General features: G+C 31.8%; 1 protein-coding gene and 1 long non-coding RNA gene across 8 annotated transcripts in view; one reads left to right on the forward strand and one right to left on the reverse strand.

Annotated features, from left to right (window-relative positions):
• Positions 1 to 838: 838 nt before the first annotated feature.
• On the reverse strand, positions 839 to 26,618 carry LOC143222569 (uncharacterized). Of its 7 annotated transcripts, none has more exons than XR_013012321.1 (4): positions 26,534 to 26,618; positions 25,887 to 26,034; positions 19,824 to 19,949; positions 17,252 to 18,382 (listed from the first exon to the last, which is right to left on the reverse strand). It is a non-coding gene; the product is annotated as an uncharacterized LOC143222569 (long non-coding RNA). The 7 variants fall into 7 exon arrangements; XR_013012322.1 differs by having other exon boundaries at positions 26,407 to 26,570; XR_013012326.1 differs by having other exon boundaries at positions 19,824 to 19,888; positions 26,407 to 26,567.
• The window catches only part of PolG2 (DNA polymerase subunit gamma-2, mitochondrial), a 96,812-nt gene continuing 95,760 nt past the window's right edge, over positions 26,590 to 27,641 (forward strand). Inside the window, exon 1 of the mRNA XM_076449234.1 lies at positions 26,590 to 26,893. Within this exon, the coding sequence (XP_076305349.1) occupies positions 26,745 to 26,893 (149 nt within the window). The 5' untranslated portion in view covers positions 26,590 to 26,744. The remainder of the gene's footprint in view (positions 26,894 to 27,641) is intronic.

The following is a 27,641-nucleotide window of genomic DNA, read 5'->3' on the forward strand; positions in this document are numbered from 1 at the left end:
AATTGAAAAAATCGTAATTTTCCATCTTGTTTCAATTAATTTGCACAAGGATGTATGACATACTTGACACTTTTCCCTAGGAATCTCGTCTTCTCTATTTTTTTTCCATCATCCCATAAAAGAGTAAGAAATTAAACTTAATTTACTCACCAAAAATTGTTATTGCTCAGACAAACCACAATTTGTATAGCCTTCAGTTTTGTTTGATTAGTAGAAAATCATACCCTTCCTTAACAATTAACAGTTCTTTCTTCTGTTTAATTATATATTGTACATAGCTGATAGAAAGTAAAGGTTTTCATCTATCAAATGCATAAAGCTGTATTGTGAACAGATAATAATCATTTTTACTAAGAGTACAAGCATCATTCTGGTAAGAAACTTAACAACTATCTTGGATGAATTTGTAGTGCTGTTGTCATGTAGTAAGAAAGCCAGAAAAATTGTGAGAGGTAGGGAAAATTATCTACCCTTAGCATATTATTAATCTATGTTCTTTGGTGCATTAATTAGTAAAATAACAATTATTCAGTGCATTACTACCATCAGTATGAAAAAAAAAGTAGACATATTGTCTTAAGACTTGTATTAAGCAAGGAATAGAATCCCACAAATGTTTAATGTATGTTTTGAGATAAGCAGGAGAGAAATTAAAAGACGTTTCTCTTCAATATCACCTTAGCTTCTCTAGAGGAACCTTCCCTAAATATCCAACCAGGAGAAATGACGAAATTATGATACCCTAGATACGTTTTACCATGAAAGGAAAAATGTATATAAAGGTTAAACACTTTGTGTGGTTCATTTTTCCCATCAGAAGTGAATCCCACACCATACATTTATTGATGCAATTGGTGGTATTTACCATTATTTTAATAGGTATTAAGAGTAAGGCTTCACAGTCTTCTCAAGCTGAAGTTGCAAAGAAGTACTGCTTTGTTTTTAGGGTAGAAACCTGAGGATTCGTCTGGTTTGATGTAGTCGATAGTCTTCAGTCTAGCAGTGTATTGTGAACAGAGTGAAAATGGTTAGATTGAGCAAACAGTCATTAGCACTGGATAAAGTCACTGAGGTTCTTCCAGTCATATTCAATGAGTCACAGAACCTTACTTTATGAATGCACATCATCAAAAAAATTACACTGCATCACATTTGAAGTCTCTAGTAATGGGACTGGTCCACTGCAGTCCTTCTGTCTCATCCAGTTGCTTGTTTTTCAGTAGATCTTTCACAATGATGGTGACTTGTAACTAGAAATGCCAGTGATATCAAGATATAAGTAAATCGTACCACACTTTGAAATTTTACAATTAATATAGGAAATTAAAATATTGAAAAATAGATTTCTCTAATCTTTGTGATTTTTTTTCAAACTTTGGCAAAATGAATGATTCCCTCCCTCTTCCTTAATCCATGGTATTTTCTTGACTTGTTATTGTGCCAAGATGATTCTTGTCACATTACCAATTAGCATGTGGTTAGCATTTCATTACTCAGTTTTTCAGTAAGAGGGCTTGGAATATATACTGAAGTGCTATGAGTGGCATATATTTACCTCAGAAGAATGTATTCTGTATATCTTGTCTGTGATATGTTGATTTTCACTTAAGGGTCCAATTGACATTTGGGCTACTTTCTAAGCCACCAAAAACAAGATTATATGAATTTGCTTTTCCACCACAGAGCTAAGAATGCATTCTTAAGCACTGTGAAACAAAGAACATATTCTTGTAACTGTTTCTTTCTTTTAAGCTATCAAGTGAAAATAATTCAGACAAAATCTGCTTATTTTCTCATTCAAACATTTATACAAACTTGAAGTTGAACACTGTCATAAAATGTAAACTGTTGCTACAAATGATACAGTATCTCAAACAATAGTACTGGAACTAATGTACAATTAATTTACTTATTTGTACAAAGTAATACAATAACTCTTTTCATCTAACATTTAGTACAACCAACTTGATGCTTTACAGAATGTCATTTTGTAAACTGTCTTTGCACTAGAGATTTTTATGATTAACATGAACTTAAATCACATCATCCCTATCTCCCTCCATCTAGGAAATAAACTGTAATGTTATAAATGTAGTATACAACAGTATGGTTGTGCTTGGCTGATTCTCATATAATTTGTGTTACAGACATACCTACTGTAAATAAAAAAAACATGGGTTTCATGAGTCAGTTTTTCTACTAGAGGACTTGAAGTGTGTGTGTCTATATATATACACACATCAATTGTGAAAAGACAATCAAATGAGGACTATATAATAATAAGGAAATTATTCAAAGTCAAAATGTTTACAATGAGCCTTGAAAAAATTGTACATTATAGTTTATTTCATTGCTTTTATGATTTGATGGTAATGTGTTATAGATTTTTGTGTATTTACCTACAAAAACAATGAACATACGGTTGTGCCAGGCAAATTCTTACACAATACCATAGATAATTAGGGTAAAAGAAACAATTTCTTTGATCAATGTTCATTGTTAAAACTACATACACTATATGTATTTTTTTAGTTTTGTGTCTAAAAAGTGTTATTACAGATTATCTATTAAATTGTTCACCTTTGCTAAATGCAAATATTATGATGTGCTTGTTTTTTACAGAAGTGATAAATATATAAAAAAGTTTTAAAATATGAATACTTGGGATTTCTTCTGCTTTTCAATTAAATAATCTTACAATAGTTTAGAGCATTACATGTACATGGGTGAGTAGTTAAACAAGTATTAACAAAACTTTTGTAAGGTAATTTACCAATTCTAGCCCCAGAGTATATTTTCAGGACTTAAAGATTACCATTATGATGCATTAGTAGAAATTTCACAAATAATGAACATTGACATTTTAAAGTAAAAACTACAGATTTTAACCGAAAGATAACCTATTATCTTTCATGATAATAACTAATAAATGAACAGTTTCATTATTTAATTTAACTTACGTATGAGGGAATAAAATAACTAATAAATTAACAGTTTCATTATTTAATTTAACTTACGTATGAGGGAATAAGCTAGATATGAATATTAGCTTTTATTTATGAATTTTGTTATCTTGGTTGGAAATCAAGCAAAATAGTGATTGTAAAGTGTCTTCACAATAAATAGGATTGTCAAAGTAGCCATGAAGATTGCATGTTGCTTTCATTATGGTAGGGGTGTCACTGATGTTTATTACCATGAATTTGTAACATCTGTAAATATCAGAATCATATATCAGTATGTTTTGTAATGCAGGGAAGGGCCACATTTGAGGTCTGTGTATCTGGTGCCTTTCTGGGTATTAAAGAAACACAATATATAAGTATAAATATTTTAAGAGATTTGTTTTTCCTTGTAATGCTATAGACACTGAAATGTCTTTCGTCTCACCCAACTTACTCATTTTCATGAATAATGAAATCACAACCACACTATTCAGATTGATACTAAATCATACCTCAGTTCTATGAACTTGTATCACCACAGTAGACATCACCATATATCTAAGCACTCTGCATAAAAAATAAAGTTGTCTCTGTTACAGATGTGTTTTTCCATAGTTTATTCAAAAGAAAACTACTTGAAATTAATCTAAACCATGTAGCTAAACATTTAACATGTAATAACATTTTTTATCATATTCTGCATGTTTAAATGTGCTGAAGGCATTTATAAGTTTGTTTATTGTTTTTGTATTTACACAGTTTTGCAAGGACTGCATGTGCTAGTGATAGGCCTGCAGCACCCACTGCAACTTTTGGACTATTCTTGTCTGTTTGAATAGTGGAATTAATTTGTCCCTTGTAGTGCACTCATAACCTCAAAGTGAAGAGTGTCTTTGCAGCAGTAGGTTACAAACAAAGAATCACTGGATTTATAGTATAAACATGCTACCACTTTTTTACATTTAGCCCCAGGAAATAATGAGAATTTTTTCACTTGTATGGCTGGTTTTAAATTTATATTGTGAACAAGAATAGTTGTTCGTGGTCTGAGCAAGCTTTCAAAACCATATATACATCTGGATAAGGGCAAGAATGAACAACAATTTGGAGTAACAGAGAGAGAAAATTGTATGGATATCCCACAATCCACAGATAACCTGAACCAACTAGAGAAATAAATTGAATTAGTCATAGTACCACTCTTTAGAATATGTATGACCCCTACTACAGTAGTTACAATAAAGCCATCACTATGGAGTTCACGAGGTAGAACTGAGCAAAGCAGGTATAAACATATGGCATAAACACTGTAGTATGTAACTTGTATACATTGATTAGACTGAGGCAATATTGCATTCCACCTCTTGAGGACTACGTTGCTACTACAGAATGAATCAAAAAAAGGAATTCCATCTTTTTCAAAATTCTAATTTAACTACTATTTGTATATAATGCTAAATATTAGTGCAAGTTTACGACTTTCCCACATCTAGACTACTTAGAAGTCGCTACTACCTATAGAACATCTGTACGAAAATAAAATATATATGTGGTGTAAGATATATTCTATATGACTTATAAAGAGGAAATATTGTCAATTCTCTGAGCAATGATTTAGATACAAAATTAACTGTATTGTATGTTTGTACAAGTAAACGTAGACTGCCAAAGAAGTTATTGTTTTGATTAACACCACCACAGAAACATGAGATTTTTAAACATGCATCAATAGACTTACTGCTGTACTAGCAGGTGGTATTAAAAACCTACTTCACAAAGTTTAAACATCAGACTAGTGGTAGGAATGTGAAGGTTTGCACAACAATCCAGTACAACTCAGAGAGTTGGTAAAAGTTAGCATTTTTCTAATTTGAAAATGTATCTCTGATAGATACTTCCACACAAGAATTGTTATATCCCTCATGTGTGCTTCAGAGATTTATATATCATTAGTCTTGAACAATATCCCACCTATGAGATGTGTGTGTAACAAACTACGCTGGTGCATAATTACATCATAATGCAACAAAACTCCATCAATAGGAGCATGACAGAAACTCCATGTGTAGTAGCACCCCTTAAGAAGGTGCACTAAAAAAAAACTGCATTCTTAGATGATTCAAGGTGAAAATGCAATGGAATTAGAGAAGTCAGGCAGAAATATATAAAGAGGTGTGTATTGGAAATATGTTTTCAGATTAGAAAAATAGTAACATAAAATATGATACCTCACCTCTGTACATAGAATAGTAAGAATCCCACATTGTACTGATGAATGAGTTAGTGCTAAGTTTTTTGTTGTTGTTTGGATTGTGTATCATTGCACCATAATGTCTTTTAGTATATAAAATGTTCTACACCTTGGTCAAGTTATAAATATGCATATAAAATGTAATTCAGGGTTAGTTAGCTATTACAGTTAGGTAGATCCAGACTTGGTGATTGTACATACAGCCATAAAGGACATGTAATGATTATTTATAAAACAAAATTAATACAACTTGTATTGTAATAACAGAGCAGAGAAAAAAAGTTGTCTTATCAATTGTGTTATAAAGTAATTGAATTTGACAAAAAAGGGCAATAATTCAAAGTTATGGATACAACTGTGACAACTAACAGAGTAATGAGCATTTGTATATACCTGTGACTTGTTTTAAAACAAGTGGGCTCTGTGCTGATTGCTTAATGTTGAAATTTACTGCCAACAAGTCAGATATCTACTGTAAAAAACCCAGTCCCCCCACATATAAAACATCTGACACTGGTGAGTCAGCCAGGATAATACTGTGGTAAACAGCAGACAAAGTAGGCCTATACATGTGCAGCTGTAGTGGTGGCAAAATACTGTAGATTACAACCATGCAATATAGCCATTTTGACTGACTTTGATAAAAGGATAGAGGGTCAGTCAACTTGGATTTAATGGTGCTCATCTACTTTACTGTATTAAACAACTAGATGAAGACAGAGAAAAGTGTCTGAAGAGAAGGAAGGAAGAAATTGGGAAAAAGAAGAGGTGAGAAAGAACAGGCTGGAACTAGAGAATATAAAAGCACAAATTGACATTGAAGATTCTGGAAACAGAGAGAATAAAAGCACAACTTGATATTGCCAAGCTCACCCAAGATGGAGGATTACAAATGACAAGGGGTTGGAGACAGTTAACCTTAGATACCCAGATCTGTTGAACAGAAAGAAAACATGGATGCTTTCCTGGAGAGATATGAAAGACTTTCCCAAAGCCAGAAATGGAACAAAGGTAACTGGGTAATCTATTTCAGCCTACAAGCATAAGCAGACATGGCATCAAAAGACTATAACAAGTTAAGAGTGGCTTTGTTGAAATGGTATGAGATTACCAAAGAAGGATTTTTTGACAGAAGTTCAGAGAAGTCAAACCTAATACTGGATAAGCTGTATTTTAGTTGGTGAAACATTTATGGTGATACTTCACAAGGTAAACTGACACAGTCAACTTACAAACAATACTGAGTCTTGTATGTAGTTTGTAACTGAATATTTTATTGATATTCATGAAGAGCAAATTAATTCATTGTTGATTCACCTGTATACTTTTCTTGAGAGCTAGCTAGCTCGAAGCACCCATACGTTTTAACAAACAACAATATCTAATGAGCTTGCAGAAATACTAACATCCAAAGTTAATTTCCTAAAGTTAAATGGTTTATAATTATCAAAATCTATAAAATATCTCAGTCAAATTCTGTGGTTTTCTGATTACTAAGTGTTAATCACAATTATAGCTTCCAATGTTTATAGTACACTAACTGTAGTTGAAAAACAATATAACTGTCTCTTGTCACATTTGTTTATACAGTTTAAGGTGTGATTCTTGAACGTTCAACAATTAAAAGCACATAAACCATATAATGTTGATTCTCGATTTCAAAAATCTTTTACAAATTTAGAAAACAGGTGAGACTTGCACAACACCCATCACATGCATAAAAAAACTTATACTGAAATAAATGTAAGTATTAAAATAAACATATAGTAGTAAATCCATTACATGGCAACTGATACATAGCCAATAAATAGAAGTTAACTTGCATGTAAGATAAACCAACTCCAATGACCAAGCAAGTCTGATCTTTCCTGGGGTTAGTTGGATACTATAGAAAGTTTACTCCAAATTACATTGAAATTATTGCATCCCTGACTGACCTGACCATGAATGACCAACCCAAAATGTGGGAACAACCACAAAAGATTGCATTCCAGAATTTGAAGAACACGTTAGGAAGCTCACCAATTCTTAGAATGACAAACTTTAACAAACCATTCATTGTTCAGGCATATGCATCAAATTTTGGAATTGGAGCAGTATTTCTGCAAGAACACAACAGGCTGTTTCCAATAATGTATAATAGTATAAAGCTGTTGAGTATTTATAGCACTCGGTGATTGAGAAAAAGTGTCTGACCATCATATTTGAACTCCAGAATTATTTCAATAAGAAGATCATCATCTAGATGGACCATCAGTCCTTCATATGCATCCAGAGGAACTGACAGTGTAAGGATCTTGGACATTGTACCTGCAGAACTACAGTTCCACAATGAAGTCATCAGAGAAATGAAAAATGTTTGTGCAGACTATGAGTAGACTTTATGCATAAACTGAAAACAATTTTTTGTATATAGTATAAAAAATATTGTAAATATTTTTCTTTGAGAGAGACTCATTGTTACATACAATTGTTTTAATTTAAATTTGATGGAAGAGTCAAATTTTGTTATGTTTACAAGCAATAGTTTATTTGTTTAGATAACTATCTAAAACACATACTTCAGTTATTGTGTTATGTTATGAGAATCTTCTAAGTTTTCATGTTGATTTGGTTGAGTATTACTTCATAATATCTGTAGTGTGTATAATGTTCTAGACCTTCTAAATAAGTATACAAAATGTTAGTTATATAGTTAAACTGATCTAGATTGAGTGGATGTGTGTACAGCCATAAAAAGTATACTGTGGCATTTCCTAAATTAAAGTTATCACAGACTGTATAATAATTACAAATTGTAGAATAAATCATTTATCTTGTCAACTTCATTCTAATATAACTGCACCAACATTATTTGGCTTTGGTGAAAAGAAATGATTATTTAAATCTCTGGATATAATTGTGATAACCAATAGGATAATAAACGTTTGTATATATGTTTGTTTTAATATATTATTTCAGAACAATATAACTATGTGTTGTTTGTTTATAATCAAAACTTATCAGACACCTACTCTTAAGAATCTGACATCCATTTTTACAAACCTGACAATTAACTTCTAGGACAATACCTCATCTTTTCAGACAGAATCTCGCATTTAATTGGTGGAAGGGCCAGTGTGAATTTAAACCTAAATAAGTTCACTTCAGGAACATCTCGAAAGGAAAGCCTATTAAATGTTAAACCAGATGGCAAGTAGTCTATAGTGAAGCCATCTTACTCAGATGACGGGAGGAAGTCACACAGCTGCTTCAGGAGTGATCTGCATTATACTGACAATGTCCTACTTCTCAAAATATTGTGCTAAGCCTAATCAATGAGAAACCCTCCATGGTCCACCACCCCATTGACTAGGAACTGATTAAATAGCATGGGTCTCCCATATTCAACTTGAAGAGAGGGAGAACTTGCAATGCACAGACTTAAAGAAGTGTCCAGATTCCCAGTGGCTACCTGCCAGAAAGTTATTTTACTGGGGACAGTGCAATGGGTGACAATAAAATCCTTAACACATGAATTTTAAATGGAAGAAAGCTCAAGACAAGCTGTATGTAAATCTCTTAGGCATGTACACAGAGATATAGTCACTGTGTGTGCAGAAACAGGGTATATTGTAAGATATAGTATAGTAAAGAAAATAAGTCAAGCTACAAATTAACTCCCCCACTATAGGTTCACTCAAATCAACAGAGTTTATGACCTGAAATTAAAGTGTATAGTTTTCATACTATAACTTGTAATATATTTTGTGTATATTCACAAAATTTTACAAACTTTAGTAATTATTAAGTCATTTGCAAACAAAAAATTGTAACTTTTAATGAAGTATTTTTACTAAAAATTTATTCATGAATATATGGAGTCAAATTGTTGGCTGTTCCAACTACAAGTGATTTTCATGTTAAGATTAAAATTATTTTTTTCCTCTACAAAATCTCAAAATTCATTTGTGTAATCTCTAAAGCTTGTTAAACAAATTCCAAACTTTTTATTTTATCTGTTATTTTCTCTACTCTAATACTGTATGATGATGGTCAATTTGACCAGCCTTGTAACCATCAAAAAGAAATTTGAAAGAAAAAATTAATTAATTAATTAATGACTTCATATTGGAACATGAAATTAACACTGTTTATCCTAAACAATTTAAATGCATAATAGTATACATTTGCTTATACTTCATTATTATTGTTTTATTGCTCTTGAACATAGCTAAATGACATTCTTGCCATAAAATTTGTAAATCATTTGGAAAATGTGCAATTAGGATGATTCCAGGGAAGCAATGGTTTTATATCATATAGTGATTTTATCCTATGTTATCACATATTACTATATCCCTGTCAGTGTCACCAGCATTTAGCAATTAGGACAACAATTAAAGTTTGCATTAGTAGTTTCTGAAAAGACCATTTCAAGAGGATTTTCACAAGTTTTTTAGAAAGTATAATATACTGTGGTTCTGTAGCCTGGGGCTAGTAGTGTGGTTAGGGGCTCTATGTGATGATTAACACTAATAGGATCAGTTATGATAACCATTTTTGCTAACACTAGTAACAGTAAATATTAAGTTAGATTTGAAAAACAGATTTTTTCCCTTCTTTTTAACCACAGGTATGGGATCCTAACTTATAACATTTTAATATCAGGACTTTTGTACTTCTAAACTAAACTCTATGGCTTAGGCTTATATTCAATGCCAACTATCACTATCATTCCATGTCTAACCAAATCATTTATAAATATGAATACTGCCTTTGAGGTGTGAGTTTTTGTTGCTTTTTCCTTTTCTTTATAACAGTTATAAACCTACTTAAATAAACAGTGTATCAATTAATCACTCACCTCTGTGTCCAATGTGAAGGCACTAAACCTAACGTTAAGCCTAAAGATGCAGTAACATTTGTTAATCCCACTCCAGGTCGAACGTTCATTCCTGCACAAGTAGGCATTTTTAAATGACCTATTAAACTTTTAGATATATACTGTACAATAACTTTTACATTTTCCTTATCCTAAATGCTTAAATAAAAATTAAGATATACACATAACAAACTGTTACATTTACAAATTTAATGTTTCATTGACTATGTTAGTGTTACTTCATCAACTTAACTTTTTACAAACTGTATCTAGTGTTGTTACATCTACAGCGTTATCTAGTGTTACATAATGTAAATTTTTTTTATTAAATGTAATATTTTGTTCATTATTAAAGCACAAAGCTACACATTGGATTCTCTCTACTATGCTCATCACGAGTATCCAAAATCTGATATTTAGTGTTGTAAGTCCTTAGACAAACTTACCTTTGAGCACTAGGTGGTAAAATATTAACTAGATGTGCCATACATTTTCTACTACTTTTAATTTAAAGGTCCAGTCAGTTTTTCTTTATAATCCAAGTTTTAAACTAGTAGCAGACTAACCTGCCATGCAACTGAGCAAAATTCCAACAAGCCACCCTTTAGGACTCTAGTAGTGGTTCCTTTTCCATATTTGAAGTTTATCACTTAATAACATTTTAAAACCCGTGTTCATAAATTAAAACCAGAATCTTTTATCTATTTTTTAATGGCCTAATTGGTGTAAAAAACAATAAATACTGAACACAGTTACACCTATAATACACAGCCATTCTTGCAAGCCTTGCCATAGGAAATTATAAGGCATTCATAGCATTTTGAAGAAAGTGTTTTAAGTGGCTAACTGTGTATCATTCTGTAAACCATTATTCTATTTTTAGAATTTTGCTTACGCAACAGACCGTGATTACCAGTAACTTTCTACATATGGGCCGATATACTTTTGTAACGCTGTTTAAGCGTAATACACAATTGAACATGACTACATAATATGTAGGTGTACATACAAGGTATTGCACCATACTTCTTTCCTAACCATTATCTTATAGTCTTTAGTTATGTATACAAATCTGAAAAAAAATCCTGATATAATTTAGTAGTTTGAGCAGGGTCTGTAAACGTCATGCAGTTAAACAATGATTAATGTCAGAAAAATGAAAGATAAGACCGTGGGTTTCAAAATTGTAAACTTTCTCATTATTAAACAGAAAGGTAGTACAAGTCTCTGAAGATCCTATAAATATTGAACCATTTACCATTCAAAATATCCAGCAGAATATTAATTAATCTTCAGGAAGTGGATCTGTAAGTAAAAGACTATAGTAAAGTTTACTTTTGCTTATATAAACATCAATTTGATGACATTATTATGAAGTAATAATGGTACTTTGATTTTTCTTATATATTTTTTATAGTCCTTCCAGACAAAGGAACGTTTTCTTCCCACGTATTATTAAAACTGTCAGCTGCAACAAGAGTCAATGTCATGTCAGATTTCTAGGTGTTTGGGTGTATAATATCATAATTATGCACCATCGTAAATTCAACTTACAACTGTTATACTGGGATTAATTAGCTTGTTGTGCCTGGCAATTTTGCTGATGAATTTTATCAGCAAAAATTTGCCAATACTTTGCAATATTAGCCAGCAGTAAGCAACCTAAAAATATATCTCTTGTTTCATATTTCAGTAGCAAGTTTATTAATATTTTGCATATAAGTAATCATTTTGCTTGCAACTTGGCAAGCATAATGTTTAACAGACGTTCATATAACACGCTGAACGCTCATTGCTGGGTCTGCACTTGATTGCTCATATATTTCATGTATGTTCATGCATTGTGTACAATATAATATATTTTATTCAATTAAAATGATATCAAGATTAATACCCTTTAAACGTTTATAAAAGAAATTCATTTACATGGTTTGCACACCCTTGACCAATTTTTAAAACATTTCAGACCCTATACCAAGTAACACGATCTGATAAACCAGTCTAGCTGGTTAGTACAGGTCTGGTTCATAATAACTCTGTCATATTGTACTGTATGTATGTGATGACGGCAAATTTTGCTTTAAAAAGTTTGCTGATGACACTCAGTAAAAGTTGCTAAATAGAATGAGCTGGATTACTCTTATAAAAACAATGTATAAAGTATGAGGTCTGATCAAAAAGTTCTGATACTTCTTCTGTTACAGGTACCAGTACAGAGGCAGTGAGCTTCACTGAGGTGTGTACAAAGTACAAATAGTGATCTAGCCCAGAAACAAGCCATTTCTTCAGACCTTGTATCTGTGTTGTGAAACATGTTCACAGACAGACGTATTTCTTGCCTCTGTCATAATATAAATGGAAAGAAGAGCAACGTGTTTCCATTAAGTTTTGTGTAAACAATGGTAAAGGAGGAGCAGAAATCCTCGAAATGTTAAGAACTGCCTTTGGTGATGACTGTTAAAGTAAGGCTGTCATTTATCGGTGGGTAAAACACTTCCAATATGGCCGGGAATCAGTGAAAGATGACCCACGTTATGGAGAACCATTGACATAGTCCACTGATGAAACGGTCGCTGAAATGAAAGATAAATACAGACAATTAACCAAGTCTTTTGTAAAGAGGTCTTACTTCACTTGAGAGAGAAAGTTAGAAGAAACTGCTGCAGGCTGTGGGAGAATGGCCACTGGTTTCTTCATCATGACAATGCACCTTCACACATTGTTGTGTCTGTTCAAGAATTTTTGGCAGATAAAAACATTCCTGTGTTACCACACTCCCTGTTTTCTCCTGATCTTGCCCCTGTAATTTTTTTTTCTATTTCTGAAAATCAAAATTAATTGAAAGGAAAGAGATTTGATGACATTCCAACCATCCATAATAATGTGAAAGTAGAACTTACATTACAGTTTGCATTACAGTTGAAGACTTCCAGCATTGCTTCTGAAAATGGCAGGAACTTTGTATCAGCTGGGGGATATTACTTTGAAAGGGATAGCATATAAAATTGATGTATGTACATTATTCTTCAGAATGAATGTGAAGTTTAAAACGTTTTGATCACTCCTCGCATTCCGATATGATAATGTCACAAATTTGATTTCTACAAGATGTAGTGACATTACCACACATATTCATTTATTTGATATAAAAAGAGAACAATACAAATTTTTTCCAACATTGAACATTTCAAAATAATCAACAGACTACAAAAGCAATTGATCATAAAATATATATGTATATATATGACTTGTTCATTCTTGCAATGATGATTAATCATACAACACACACAGAAATCCCCATACAGCAGTGCAAGACAGAATATGTAGACAGCAACAGATGATTCAGTTTCATGACAATGGAATCTCTGTTGGTGTGAACGTATTTTCTTAACCATCAAATCTCAAAGTACAAGGAACACAAAAATCTGGCACTACTGGAAAAGTTGTTTCAGTTATTTTCATCAGTAAAATAGATGTTTGTCTTAATGAAGAATATTATCAAGTTAGTTATATCAGATGAAGCTAGAAACATTATTTGTAATTGACAGGAAAAAAAAACAAACTTGAAAAAGAATACAAACTAAATGTCTGAACACAATCACTGCCAAACAAAGTAACTGTTAGGTAGAATAGCATAATAAGAGTCTGTTTGTTTTTTAATTTTGTGTAGAGCTACATGAGGGTTATCTGTGTTAGCCATTCCTGATTTAGCAGCATAAGACTAGAAGGAAGGCAGCTTGCCATTACTGCCCATTGCCAACTCTTGGACTACTTTTCAACAAATAGCAGGACTGACTGTCACATTATAACATTCCCATGGCTGAAAGGGCAAGCACTTTTGGTGTAATGGGGATCTGAACCCATGATCCTCAGATTACGAGTTGAGTGCCTTAACCACCTGGCCAAGCTGGGCCAACAGGAGTCATGTGGATATGTGGCACTACTACTGCTGGCAGTTGTTGCATGCAAGAATAATCTAAAACATGCAAATCGAGGAGTGTGTTGGGAGTGAAAGGTTTGTGGTATGTGAAAAATTTGAAGGCAGTACTGAATGAGGATAGCTATGTATGCAAGCAGAAGTAAGTTACCTTGTTGAAATTGGTATTGAAATTCAAGTCTAATTTTAACATACCTTCCACAGAAGTTTTGAACTGAATTAAACTAGTTTTGGTATACATGTATATATTTCAAAAACAGAGTACTGCTCATGCCTTATTTCAAGATGAATTGTACACATCATCATAACAATAAGCTGAAAGATACGTTAGCCATAAATGAGGTAATTTGAAGCAACTATCAAAATTCAAATGATGCACAGTTTATAATGAACTAAAGAAAACACTGCTACAACTGGGTCAAACAAAAATAACTTATTAAAGTACAAGAACAGAAATCCAAAATAAAACTTTTTAACAACAAGAATACAAATTCTACCACTTCCAAAAAATAATTAGTAAACCAATGCCTGATCAAGTCTAGGTACAAACATTAATAAACAACACATCATAAATCTCAATGTTATTAATTTCAATAAATAATGAAGAAAGTAGTTAAAAGAACCAGAAGAAGAAAAAATCTTTTTATACCAGAGAATAACAATGTTTCAAAATTAAACCACTTCTCAAAATCTCAAACAATATCAAGCAATACTTCTAATTCATTTAAGATCAAGGGATGTTTTTATTTAGTGGTTTAGACCACAAGATTGAACCTACGTAGTCTTTCACAACTTTAAAATTTGTACGTCAACACTGGAGGAAGTTTGTGTAAGTTTCATAATAGACACATACCCAGTCAACATGCTCTAGATAAAATGGAGGTTAGTGATTTAGTAAAACTAAAAACCCATAGCTGAACTAAATTATAGAAGGTGTACGAAATGAATGGTAACAAATAAAAGTAGAACTTGTTGATTGACAAGTTTTTACACATGCCCATGATGCAGTAAATGTTATTTAACTGATATAGTAGTAGGGCCAAATTACTTCTAAAACCAGCATTTCTCCCAGAAAATGCATCCAAGTGTTACTATTTTATATTATTGTGGCCACTCTTATAAGATAAAGATGTCACAGGTCAGCAGAACAAGCACATGAACATAAACCATAATTAATTAGTAACCAAAACTATACTCTTAAGTAGCCATGTTCTGAAAATGAAACACTTCAAAAGTTCAATCAGCATGATTTTCACTAGCCACTCCAAAATAATACTTCCTTAACAATAAATCACTGAAAAACACAAGGTGAAATAAACTAACGTCTTATGGGTTACATACTTACCGGTATCTACCTAAAAGACAAGGAAATATTCTATTTTATCGAAAAATATTCTTTTTGTTTAGTCACTAAAAATAAAAAATTAACATTTTTAAGAAGGAAGAAGAGGTAAGATTGATAATATACTGAGATCATTTTAATATGATATACAACTGTCCTTGGAAAATGATTAATTTGAATATTTATTCCAATTCACAAACATTTTATATGATATTCATCTAAATAAATGTTGAGAAATGGATAAATAATTGTGTATAAAGGAATTTTGCTCTTTCTGTGATGTCACTTTATCATGGATCTGTATAGTAGGTAGAATTCATTTTTCACACAATTTATGATTTTACTTTCAAATTAATGTAAGTCTACATTCATACTGTAAATATCATGTTTTAGCTAGAATAATAAAGCCTGTCCAAGAAGAGGGCATCTACTGGATGGAACAAAGGCTATCCTCACTTGGAAGATTTACAGGCTTAAGATGAATTCCTTCTCCATAGCTATATTTCATATTAAATGACTGTACTAAAAGATTATTATTTTTGTTATGAATCAACAATATTTTGTGCAATAAAAAATAATAGTATTAAGTAGATATTTACACATCATACAAATTATATGTATATACTGTATGAATGTGGACTTTTTAGAAAAAATTTGCTATAAAAAGTGATCATCACACAGAGTAAAAACATGACTGAATTTTGTTTTAAAATTAAAATCTAAAAGATATTAATCTTTCTTTACATAATCTAGGAAAAACATATCAAAACTTATGAGTATGTGGTGAGTACCAGCAAGTTTGCAGCTATGTGGCTATATTTAAGACTGAAAGAACCATCAGGCAATGCAATAATCCTATTTGGTAAATAGATGTTTCATTTATTATCAAACAATTTCTTTTGCTTATGTTTCACAGGCTGTACATTTATTTTTGTTTTAAAATCCCAGTAATTAAATCATTCTATTTTGTAAAGGTTATAGAATAAAGCACAGAATTAACTGTCTCATTATATAAATATTGGTATTATTAAAAATAAACAATGTGTGTGTGTGTTTTATTATAGCAAAACCACACCAGGTTATCTGTTGTATCCACGAAGGGAAACCAAACCCTTGATTTTAGTATTGTAAATCTGAAGACTTACACTTTACCACAGGAAAACTAAAAATAAAGAAATAAAATATCAGTTATTTAACTGAATGTATTTCTCTTTTCCACTGAGGTTTGTCTATAAGCAAAACCACCTCACATCAAGTTAAATTTGGGCCAGTTTTTGGAGCTATAAAAAGAGGTTCCCTTCCACAATCCCTTTTAAAAATGCTGAAAGGAGGATATGAATCAGCCAAAGATTTATAGTTATATTGCAAATCATTGTAATAAATATCATAGTAATAAGGGATAAATTTATTTACTTAAAGAAGTGTGTAAATGGAGTAAATACATATGTCAGACTTAAAAATTCATAATAAATTAACATATATTATACTGTATATTTACCACTATAAAAACAGTAATTTTATATTAGATGTTTAAACTGAGCAATATATTTGAAACCAAATTTTATGAAACACCATTACAAAGTTCTGTGGTCTGTAACAGTAGCAAAATGGAAGATTCATTTAATTGTACAATATAATGCAGTTTATATTTATTTTCAAGAAAGTTGCCACTCTTTGATTTTATTAATAAAGTGTCACACACAGTACAATAGAATATTTATTATAACATGGTTGTGGGCTGACTTGCAGGCAGACTAAGTGAGTTGTTTTGGCTTGGCTGTTGGAGTTTCAACTAATACTACCTGCTGTTAGATGAAATATTTATTTGAAGTGAGGATGCAGTGGGCAAATGGAGCACACAGGTACTAATTTGAGGCTTTACAGTTAAAACAAAGAGACTTGAGACTATGACTTCAATATAAAACTTTTATTTAAGTAATCAAACAATTAATATTTACATGCATATACACACACATAATTTATCATAGGCAATCATTTTAACTCTACTAACATAATGACTGATGTTTAAGAATGAATGGCATGATAATACTTACAAAGGGCGTGGCCTAGAAAAGATGTCTCCTACCATTAGTAGAAACACCATTTCTAACCCAAGCTGACTTCCTACTTGTGATTTCTCATGCTCGTTAATTACCAATAGTTTCTACTGATGCATCATCACATGGTCAAGGCTTCTCTCTTGTTTATGAACTTCTAAGTTTGTTAGTTAATCATCCTCTCGCAAACAATAGCCAATACTGTAGCATTAGTCCACCATCCAAGGTTTTCTTGGTTTCAACATCCAAATATGCTTAACTCCTTTTAACTTTGAGCATCAATTCACTTCAACTCAAAACATTCAACAGACAGTTTCTCATCTTTAGTTTATAGCTTGCATAACCCCTTTTAATGTTGATAGTGTCTATCTTTTCCAATCTAAACAATTAGCAGATGTCTTTAAGCAGCTTTCTTTGAATCTCTGTTTTAAATAACTCTTCTGTATCCATGATAGCATCAGCTTATCTTAAACTTGATATTAATTGATCATATAGTGACAACGTTTTTGGTATGTTCTTGGAGCTGTCATTGTTCTATAAACATATTTTCTTATACTTCATCACTTCTTGTTTATTAAAGTAATTATTCAAGGCATATAGAAATATAGTGATGCCTCATTATTATACTGCTAGAAAATTTATATCTTGGTGATAGGATAATCAGGTCAATGATACCTTTTAATAAATTGCAATTATACTTTAAATCTAAGCTATCCAATGGATGATTCATGAAGAAATAATACTGGCAGCCCACACAAAGTACACTGGTAATGTAAGGGATTCAATGACATGTTAATCATGAAAAGTAAACAGCTGAGTGGCTCACTAGATGGACAAGTTACTAGGGAACACTTACTGGAGTTTTTGGATCTTATACCTGAATAAATCATTTTCTACTTCTAATAACACTGAATTAGATGAAGATCTTCTTGTATCCTGTTCATGTGAAGCAGCAGTAACACTGTTTTTCAATCTCCTCATTTTTTCTTTGAAAAGAAGAAAAATCCATCAATAAAATATATGCAATGAAAGCCAAATTTCCTTTTTCTTAATATTTACAGTTCAATGTCTACTTGCACATGTATTTTAATAAGCTAGATGTTTGTATGAACTAAATTATATGTTTAAAGAGGTAGATTTAGATAGCCATTAACTGCCTATGAATCACTCCACTTCTATATTTTATACACAAATCACTATGTAAATAGCAAATACAGGTGATGTTATTTTATTTTTAATTTAGATGTTATAATTTTCCTACATAATTCTTGTTCAGTGCTGTTCCTTATATGTGAACATTTTCTTTATGGAAGTCATAAACATTTCACCCCCAATCCCTGGAATTACGATATTTTTTAACATGTCTCACATGTAAATCATCATGTGACACTTAACCAATAGTAGCATGATATGCTGATATGACATACTTTACTCCCTCTATATATCTCTACCAAACTATCACTTCAAAATTTTGTGAATATCTAAAAATAAATTTAGCAACTGTTGATCTAAAAATGGATAGTCCATACGATGGTAAAAATGGGTGAACTGATCAGAGGTTCTCAGGGGGCATGGCATGCTGATCCTCTCACTTAATTACAAGACAAATTGATCAGCATGTACCTAAATATCAGAGGAGGGAGGAAAAATAAAAAAAATGTTTGGGAAGCTTGTTCATGCAACAAAGAAGTACAAGGTAAATAAGATACAGAGAAAAAGGAAAAAACATTATGAAACTCAAGACAAAATTTGTAAAGACCAAATCAGGCATAGGTAATTCCTCAGACTGTGAATAGGAAGGAGCAAAAAAAAAAAACTATTAGAGGTGAGGAAAAACACTCAAAGTAATTGTCATGATGCATTACATGTTATTTTACTGACACAATAGTAACACCAAATTATTTCTTAAAGCAGCATTTCTCTTAGAAAATACATCTAAGTGAAATCACCACAATAACAAGTAAAGGTTCATGAAATCTAAGTGCAGAAATAAAGTAAAAAGAATGAACCAATAAATATTAATATATGAATTAGTGGAATGAATAAAAATAAAGTTGAAAAGTAACCACTTTGTTTTGGAAGAAAAAAAAAAGATTTGTCATACACAGAAGAGTATATCTTAACTCAACCACTGTCATATTAGAAGCAATAGTTTTGGTAGAGGTGACACTATTTAAATGAAAGATACATAAGAAAAAAGTGGGAGAGTGGAAGGCTTGTGGTATGTGTAAATAAAAACGTTTACATATAGAGGGCAGCACTGAATGAAAATAGCTGATCTTGTGAATGGAGGTAAGTACCACATTGTAATTTATGTCTGACGAACCATGACACTTCTAACCTTAATATCAGAAATAATGAATCTATACCTGCATAAAAATTGTGAATGAAATTACACTTTCAAAGAAACTTCTCAAAAGAATTTACCTTATCTCTGTAGATGAAAGACTATTCTCATTCCATTTGCATTTAGTAAGCCCTGCAAGTTTCCCCTTAGGAAAGAAGTACCATTTACAATATCTGCTGTTAGAGGTTGGTGTGAAATACTTACACCTATTAAAAAAAAATGTTAAGGTAGTCGAAAAACTCTATGCCACCACTACTTATTTTTACACATGAATGTGTGTAGTGCCTTTCACATTTACAACTTTAATTATTGATTTTTTTTACATGTAAATTATAACCAGTACAAGCACCAGACCTGATGTCAAATTGATCTTGCAAAAAGGTTAGATTTACACTTCAAATTTTAACTTAGCATTCCACTCAAACAAATGAACCCTGCAAGCATTCATTAATAATGGTATTAAATAATAATGACACTTGGTACAACATGGATGGATAAGTATTTTGCAAAAATTGTAATTTCAATTATACTATACTCATATATCCAAAATTATTAAGGAAAGGCAAACACTCTGGCAACTCTGAAAATGTTTTTGCACCATGAGAAAACTACTATATTACTAAAGAATAATACCACGTACAATGAACACTATCAAAATCAGTGTGAAGGAAAGAAAATAAGAGCACATAATATATAAAAAAACCTACATATAATTAAAGAGAAAAACCAGAGAAATCCAATGACACTAAAACTGGCATGGAGCAAAGAAATTAAGGACCTATCATCTAACCAGATGTATATGATTACACTATAAGCACATAACCAAAATGACTTAGATATAGCAAACATTTGTTATTCTGAAATTTCTTTGCTGTGCAACAAAACTTATAAATCACTAAAAAAGGAAAATCACATGAATTCAATGGTATCACATCAGTGAAGATCAAAGAGAAAAGATTGTAATACACGCATACATCCAAAGCAACTAGAGTAGGAAAGCCTTTTGGTGACTCTAATAACATATTTGCTCCCTTAAAAAACTTGTGTATATTGAAAAGGAAACTAGACAGATTTGATGGCATCAAGTAAGTGTGGAGCAAAGAAATTAAGAAAGTATAATATACACAGGTATATGCACTTTTACTATGGGCATATATTGCAATTGATTAATGTGAATGAAAAATTCTGGTGACTCTAAAAATTTCTTTACTCCCTGAAAAAACTTGCTATTATTACAGAAGTAAAACACACATATTCATGAACTCCAAAATCAGCAGGGGGTAAAGAAAATAATGGTCTGTAACACATACAGACATACTATATCTGGGGTGGCCAAACCCTGGCTCATGAGCCACATACAGCTATTTCACATATAACGTGCAACTCGTGGAAATATGTTAGCTGGGCTCCTTTTCACATCACAATTAACATAAAAGGTAAATAAAAATTTTTCAAGCTTGATAATTATTTAGCAGGTATAAACTGAAAGTCCACTGGATTAAAATGTACGTTTAATGTCCATGGTAAGTAAATATATTTAAGAATTTAAATCCTAATTTTAATGCTAGATTTGAATGAGGGATTCAAGACATTTTGGATCAGTAAGGATTAAAGAGGAATTGTGCTGGAGAATCAGCAGTCATATAAGCTGATGCTGACAATGTTAGTTTTAGTGGGCATGGCTTTCAATCGTGTGATTGTGGCATGCATGGTTGTGTTGAGCATGTTGGAACTTATTGTTTCTTTTCACTTTAGTTTTTTAGAAGTCTGTAAAAATTTTGTGAAGAAAGATCACATTATCAAATTGTAGAAAGCAAAAGTATGAAGATGAAAACAAATATTTTAAATCAGAGTGAAAGATTTTGCATTCACCATTAAAGGAGGTAAACCTTTGCATCTTATCTGCAATGTGTTACTCAGTCATTACAAAGCCAGTAACTTGAAACACCACTATGAAACAAGTCACAAAAACATTTTGTCTGATTATCCACCTTAATCAGAATTATGGAAAAACAAGTTAACTGTGTTAAAATCATCACTAAATAGCCAGCCAGCACTGTTGACAACGTTCAGTAAGGAAATTGATACAATGACTAAAGCTAGTTTTGTTATATTATGGAATACTGCTCGTGCTAGATGCCCATATTCTGATGGTGAATTTGTTAAGAAGAATATAGCTAAGGTTGTTGCAGTATTAGATTCAAGTAACACAAAAATTCAGTGACTAATAGCACAAACACCAGATTCATGCCACATTACAGAGAGACATATCTCCCAGATCAGTGCTGATGTTACAGGCAAAATGCAAAATGATTTGAAGAATTCCCATGCATTCAGCTTAGCCCTTGACAAGTCTACAGACATACAAGACAACCCACAAGTGGCAGTATTTGTTTGTTATGTTTTCTCTGATGTAGCTGTGAAAAAAAAAAAAAAGAGATGTTGAACTTAGTGGCACTAAAAGAAACAACTTGTGGCATTGAAATCAAAAATGTGCTTAACAGAGCCTTAATAAATGCTGATATTCCACTGGATAAATCCATCAGTGTTGCAACAGATGAAGCACCTGCAATGGTGGGGAAAAATTCAGGATTAATTGCACTTACGAAAAGTGACCCCAGCTTCCCAGAGTTTCTGCCTGCTCATTGCATTATTCATCTTGAACACCTGGCAGCCAGATACTTCAAGTGTGAAGATGTTATGAAATTTGTTCTTGAAATTGTCAAGTTGATAAGTTTAAATGGGAAGATCCATTGACAGTTCAAAAATCTTATTGAAGAACTGGAGCTTGAAGATAATCTTTGTAAGGTAGCTGTCAATCAGTAATGTATTAAATAGGTTTGTGGATCTGTTGGAGCCTATTATTACTTTTCTTGAAGAAAAGAAAAGATTCTATCCTCAACTGGGAAGTAACAAATGGATGCAGGATGTAATGTTCCTTACTGATATAATGAATCATCTACAAACTCTTGACTTGGCACTCCAGAAGAAGGATAAGATTGTTTCTTATCTTACTCAGACCATTTTTAGCTTTCAGAATAAAATAAGCTTTTTCAAAGAGACATACTGTAAAAAAACATTAGTTACTTTCCCAGTCTCAAGAGGAGAGTAAATATATTCATTGATATTGAAATAAAAGATCACAAACTGGAAGAATACAAAGATAAATTACAAGGACTGCTTGATAATTTCTTAGACAGGTTTGAGGACTTGAAGAAGCTGAAGCCCTGCTTTACCTTTTTTGCAAATCCATTCATGGTTGATGTGATCAATGATGGTTGTCCAATTATTGAAACTCTGGTTACAGAATCATCTGCTGTGAAACTGAAAGAACTACAGGAAGACCTGGGTCTAAAGATTATCCATAAATCCCATTCTACAATTGAGTTCTGGAAGCAAGTTCCAGAAATAAAATATCCTAAACTGAAGAAAATCAGTGTATGACTCATCTCAATTTTCAGCACAACATACTGCTGTAAACCACTGTACTCTGTAATGAACTTTGTGAAGTCGAAGCATTGTGCAGTCCTTACAAATCAAACCTGACAGAGCTAATTTGTTTGTACAGCCTTGGCAACATATCAGCTGGAATTTCAATGACTCACAACCAAGATGGAAACTCACAAGACCTCTACTAGCAGTAAATAGCCTGATAATTGTATCAATGTCTGTTTGTGTTAGAAAAATATTATGATAAGACTAAAATTTTGTAAGGTGGTATCTGATTAAAATATCTCTAATTTTAATGTTTTACATATTTTCCTCCATGTTTTCATCAGATATTTACTAAGACAAATAAATATAATTAAAAATATCTTTTACCCTTTTTATTTTTATTTTTGGCAGTTTCATTTAATGTTAATGAAATGCAAATTTGCATATTTTTCTTAGATATTTCCATAGTTCATTACCATATTAAATACACTCAATATAGTTAAAACAATAATCAGCCAGGACTTTGAAAACATTTGGTATATATATATATATGTGTACTTTATGATTACTCAAACTAATACAAATTAACAGTTTAAAAACTACATACATAAATAAATATTATTACATATATGTATTTCTTAATATTTACATAAAATTTATGTAACAAAATGTGCATGTAAATATAAAAATGTGTGTGTAATATTTGTTCATGTCTTGCGGCTCTCAAACATCTGAAGTTTATCGTAGGTGCCTCTTACCTTAAGCAAGTTTGGCCACCCCTGTACTATGTGAATATATCCAAAACAACTGAAGACTGAATTATGTTCTAGTGGCTCTAATAATGTCTTTGTTCCAGAACAAAACTTAAATATTATCAAAGAGAAAAAGCAGACAAATTCATTGACATCACATAAGCATGGAGCAAAGAAGATATGGAAGTATAACATATATCCAAAATGACTGAGACATGGAAACCCTCTAATGACTCTCATAATTTATTTTCTCCACAACAAAACTTACATAGTATTGAAGAGGAAAACCAGACGAATCCAGTGACAACAAATCTGGTGTAGAGCAAAGAAAATAATGGACTATAAAATATGCATTTAAATAAAATAATTTAGGCAAGAAAAACCCTCTGATGATTTCTTTGCAATGTGACAAAATTTACATACTATTGAAGAGGAAAACGAGATGAATCCTTTGACACTTTGACTTGAAGCAAAGTAAACAAGGTCTTACAAAATATATATATATATACACAGATAACTGTGTTTTTACTGTACGTATATATCCAACACAAACTAGGCATTGGTGGCTCTGAAAATTTTCATGCATCACAACAAAACTTTTACAGAAGAAACTTTAAAAATTTCACTGACATTTTGGTGTAGGTGCAAAGTGGAACTAGATATATCTGTGTATATTATGGGACATTATTTTCTTTCCTAGACATTGATCTTTTTTTTGGGGCATTGGAATAATCTGGGTTCCCCTCTAACACTTTGCAAGTTTTGTTGTGAAGCAAAGAAATTACAACAGTTTCCAGAAAATTTTCTCACTTCAATCGCTTTAGATATGTTCATATATTATAGTCTCTTATTTTCTTTGCTCCATGGTGAGGTGGTTTCCCTAATTTCAACTGCTATTCTTCTTCAATAATATATACATTCAGACATTAAGCAAATTAATTATTAGATTCACTACATTGTTTCCATACCTTAGTCATATTGGGTGGGTGCATATAGTGCAACTACTTATTTTTCAGGCCCTTATAATACTTACACCACGTCTACTTTGGCAGCATTTGATTTTTCTGGTCCTTTTTTTTCAATAATATGCAAGTTTTTTGCAGAACCAAGAAATTATCAGGGCTGACAGAGTGTTTTCCATAAACGAGTTTATTACAGTCCCTTACTTTCTTTGTTCCATAACGATTTAGGTGCTGTTGAATTCAACTGTTATGCATATTTAATAATGTTTATTGCAGAGCAAAGAAACTATCAGTCACCAGACAGTCTTCTGACACACAGTTGCTTGAGGTATATGCATAAGTACATATATCATAAACTCTTATTTTATTTGACCTACTCCAAGTTGATGGCACTGAATTTGTCTGGTTTCCTCATTAATATGTAAGTTTGTCATGGAGCAAAAAAAGTTTCAGTTGCTAGATCATTGTTCATGCCAAAGTGATTTTGAGTCAATTATAACTCTTCATTTCTTGCTGATTTTGGTGTATTACAACTTGCCTTGTTTCTTGTTTTTCTACAACATGCATGTTTTTGTGCAGAACAAAGAAATTTTGAGAGTTGCCAGATTGTTTTTCATACCTTAGTTGTTCTAGACACATGCAAACATAGTAGAGATTTTTTATTCTTATTGATTCACACTATAGTACATAATTTTTACAGAATCACAATTTATTATTTCTTACAACCAAACTTTTGATATTTTTAATGAAATTTCACTTTATATGCAATGCATTAAACTATTTTGATTCTTTTTTCTGCTTGTTTTTGGAAAAATAATTCAGTACACATAGAGTTATAATTGAGTAAATATTTTTCGTACATTATCACTATTAAGTACTCTGGAATAGTCTTTCATTCACACTCGACCATAATGTCCAACTACGTATAGGCCTAACACTATACTATAAATTGTCTGTTTCATTTTTGAAATTACGACATTAAAGTTGTCAATACCGTTTATCGTGCCTGATCCACTCTCTCCACCTGTACTGCAGTACTGCATGCTTATTTTTCTTTTGATCGAATTGCCACTCAGTTCTACAGTCATTTGTCGACATAATTAATTTGCACATGTATTGTGGAGAATGGATGATTTTTCCTTCTAGGAAATATGAAATAAATTATTATTATTTTTCCAGTGTAATAATAATACTAACACCTTCTGTGAACATTTTATATAGGCTGCATCACTTACGTTAACTAAAATATCGTTTTTAAATTTTATTGTGGAGAGACATTGTCACTTTTTAGTGTTACAAAGAGTTGAAATACATTCTTAGCCGTTTTAACTGTGATGTATCTCAGAACGGTTGGTATGGGTATTTACTAATAAAGCAGAGAACAACGTTTTGACCATCTTAAGTCATCTTCAGGTTAACAAAGCTGTCCTGAAATACGTTTTTACTTCAAGTGAGTTTCTCGTCACCACGTTTTAATTTTGGTTGATTATCTAAAAGTAAAGCATACTTCATACCTCATTATATGTAGCTGGTGTTTCTTTTCTCTTTATTATCAGTTGTAAATACACAGCAAGATAATCTAGTGTTTAATCGCAATCGACGAATACGTATTATTACTGAGAAACAATAGTAAAGCTTTACCATTATGTCGTTTGGTTTCGGAAGTAGGAGTTCACATGACCAATACGTCACACTTAACGAAATCGGAAGATTGTCTCGCTCATAGCATTTGTATTATTTTCAGAGTTTGAGCGAAAGCATGTTGTAAACGTGTCGTGTAATAAACGTGTATTAATCATATCCAGTTTTAATTCTTGTAGAATCAACTTTGATAATTGTTGTGATTTCAGTAATGTGCGCAAAAGAAAAACTTTCAGAACTGCTTAAAATTTGTAAAAAGTATGGATATATTGCAACAATTTTCGGAGAAAAAACAATTCTGTCGCGTGTACCTTATGGCCCTTTGGGTATGGAAATGAAAAAAAATATTTTTGATGATTGGTAAGTGGAGATATATACACGATAACATGTGTAAAGAAAATTTATAAGTATTTATTTAGCAGCTGATAATTGTATTAGATTTAATGGAATAAACATTAAAATGAAAATAAATGACATAGAATTGACTTTGAAACAGTCTAATTTATTGAAACTATTGTCCATAATATTCCGATTTGATCTCATAATTTTAAAAGATGCTACTTAAGAAGTTGGTAAGAATAAAGATGTAAAGTTGATATAGTCAGAGTTGGTGGGCTTTTGATAAAGTACAACATAAAAGACCATTTTATTTTATTTTGTTTTTATTTTGAGCAAAGCTACACAAGGACTATCTACATTAGCTGTCCCTAATTTAGCAATGTAAGACTAGAGGGAAGGCAGCTAGTCATCACCACCCACCAACTCTTGGACTACTTTTTCACCAACAAATAGTGTGATTAACTGTAATATTGTAATGCCCTTGTGGCTGAAAGGGCGAGCATGTTTGGTGCAATGGGGATTCGAACCCCGACCCTTAGATTGAGTCAAAAGCCTTAACCCACCTGGCCATGCCTGTCCAAAAGACTAGTGAAGAAAATATCTGTGGTTGTGTGCAATACGTTATTGCAACCTTTGATAATATCAAAACTAAAAGAAGGGTTGGAGAGGATTGGAATGGAAATGAATTGCTTTAAAAAGGTACAGACAGGGCTGGTGCATTTTTTTTAATGGTATGGGTAAGACTAGGGAATATAGATTTAAGATTTTG

Source organism: Tachypleus tridentatus, chromosome 8 (genome assembly GCF_004210375.1).
Source record: "Tachypleus tridentatus isolate NWPU-2018 chromosome 8, ASM421037v1, whole genome shotgun sequence".
NCBI lineage: Eukaryota > Metazoa > Arthropoda > Merostomata > Xiphosura > Limulidae > Tachypleus > Tachypleus tridentatus.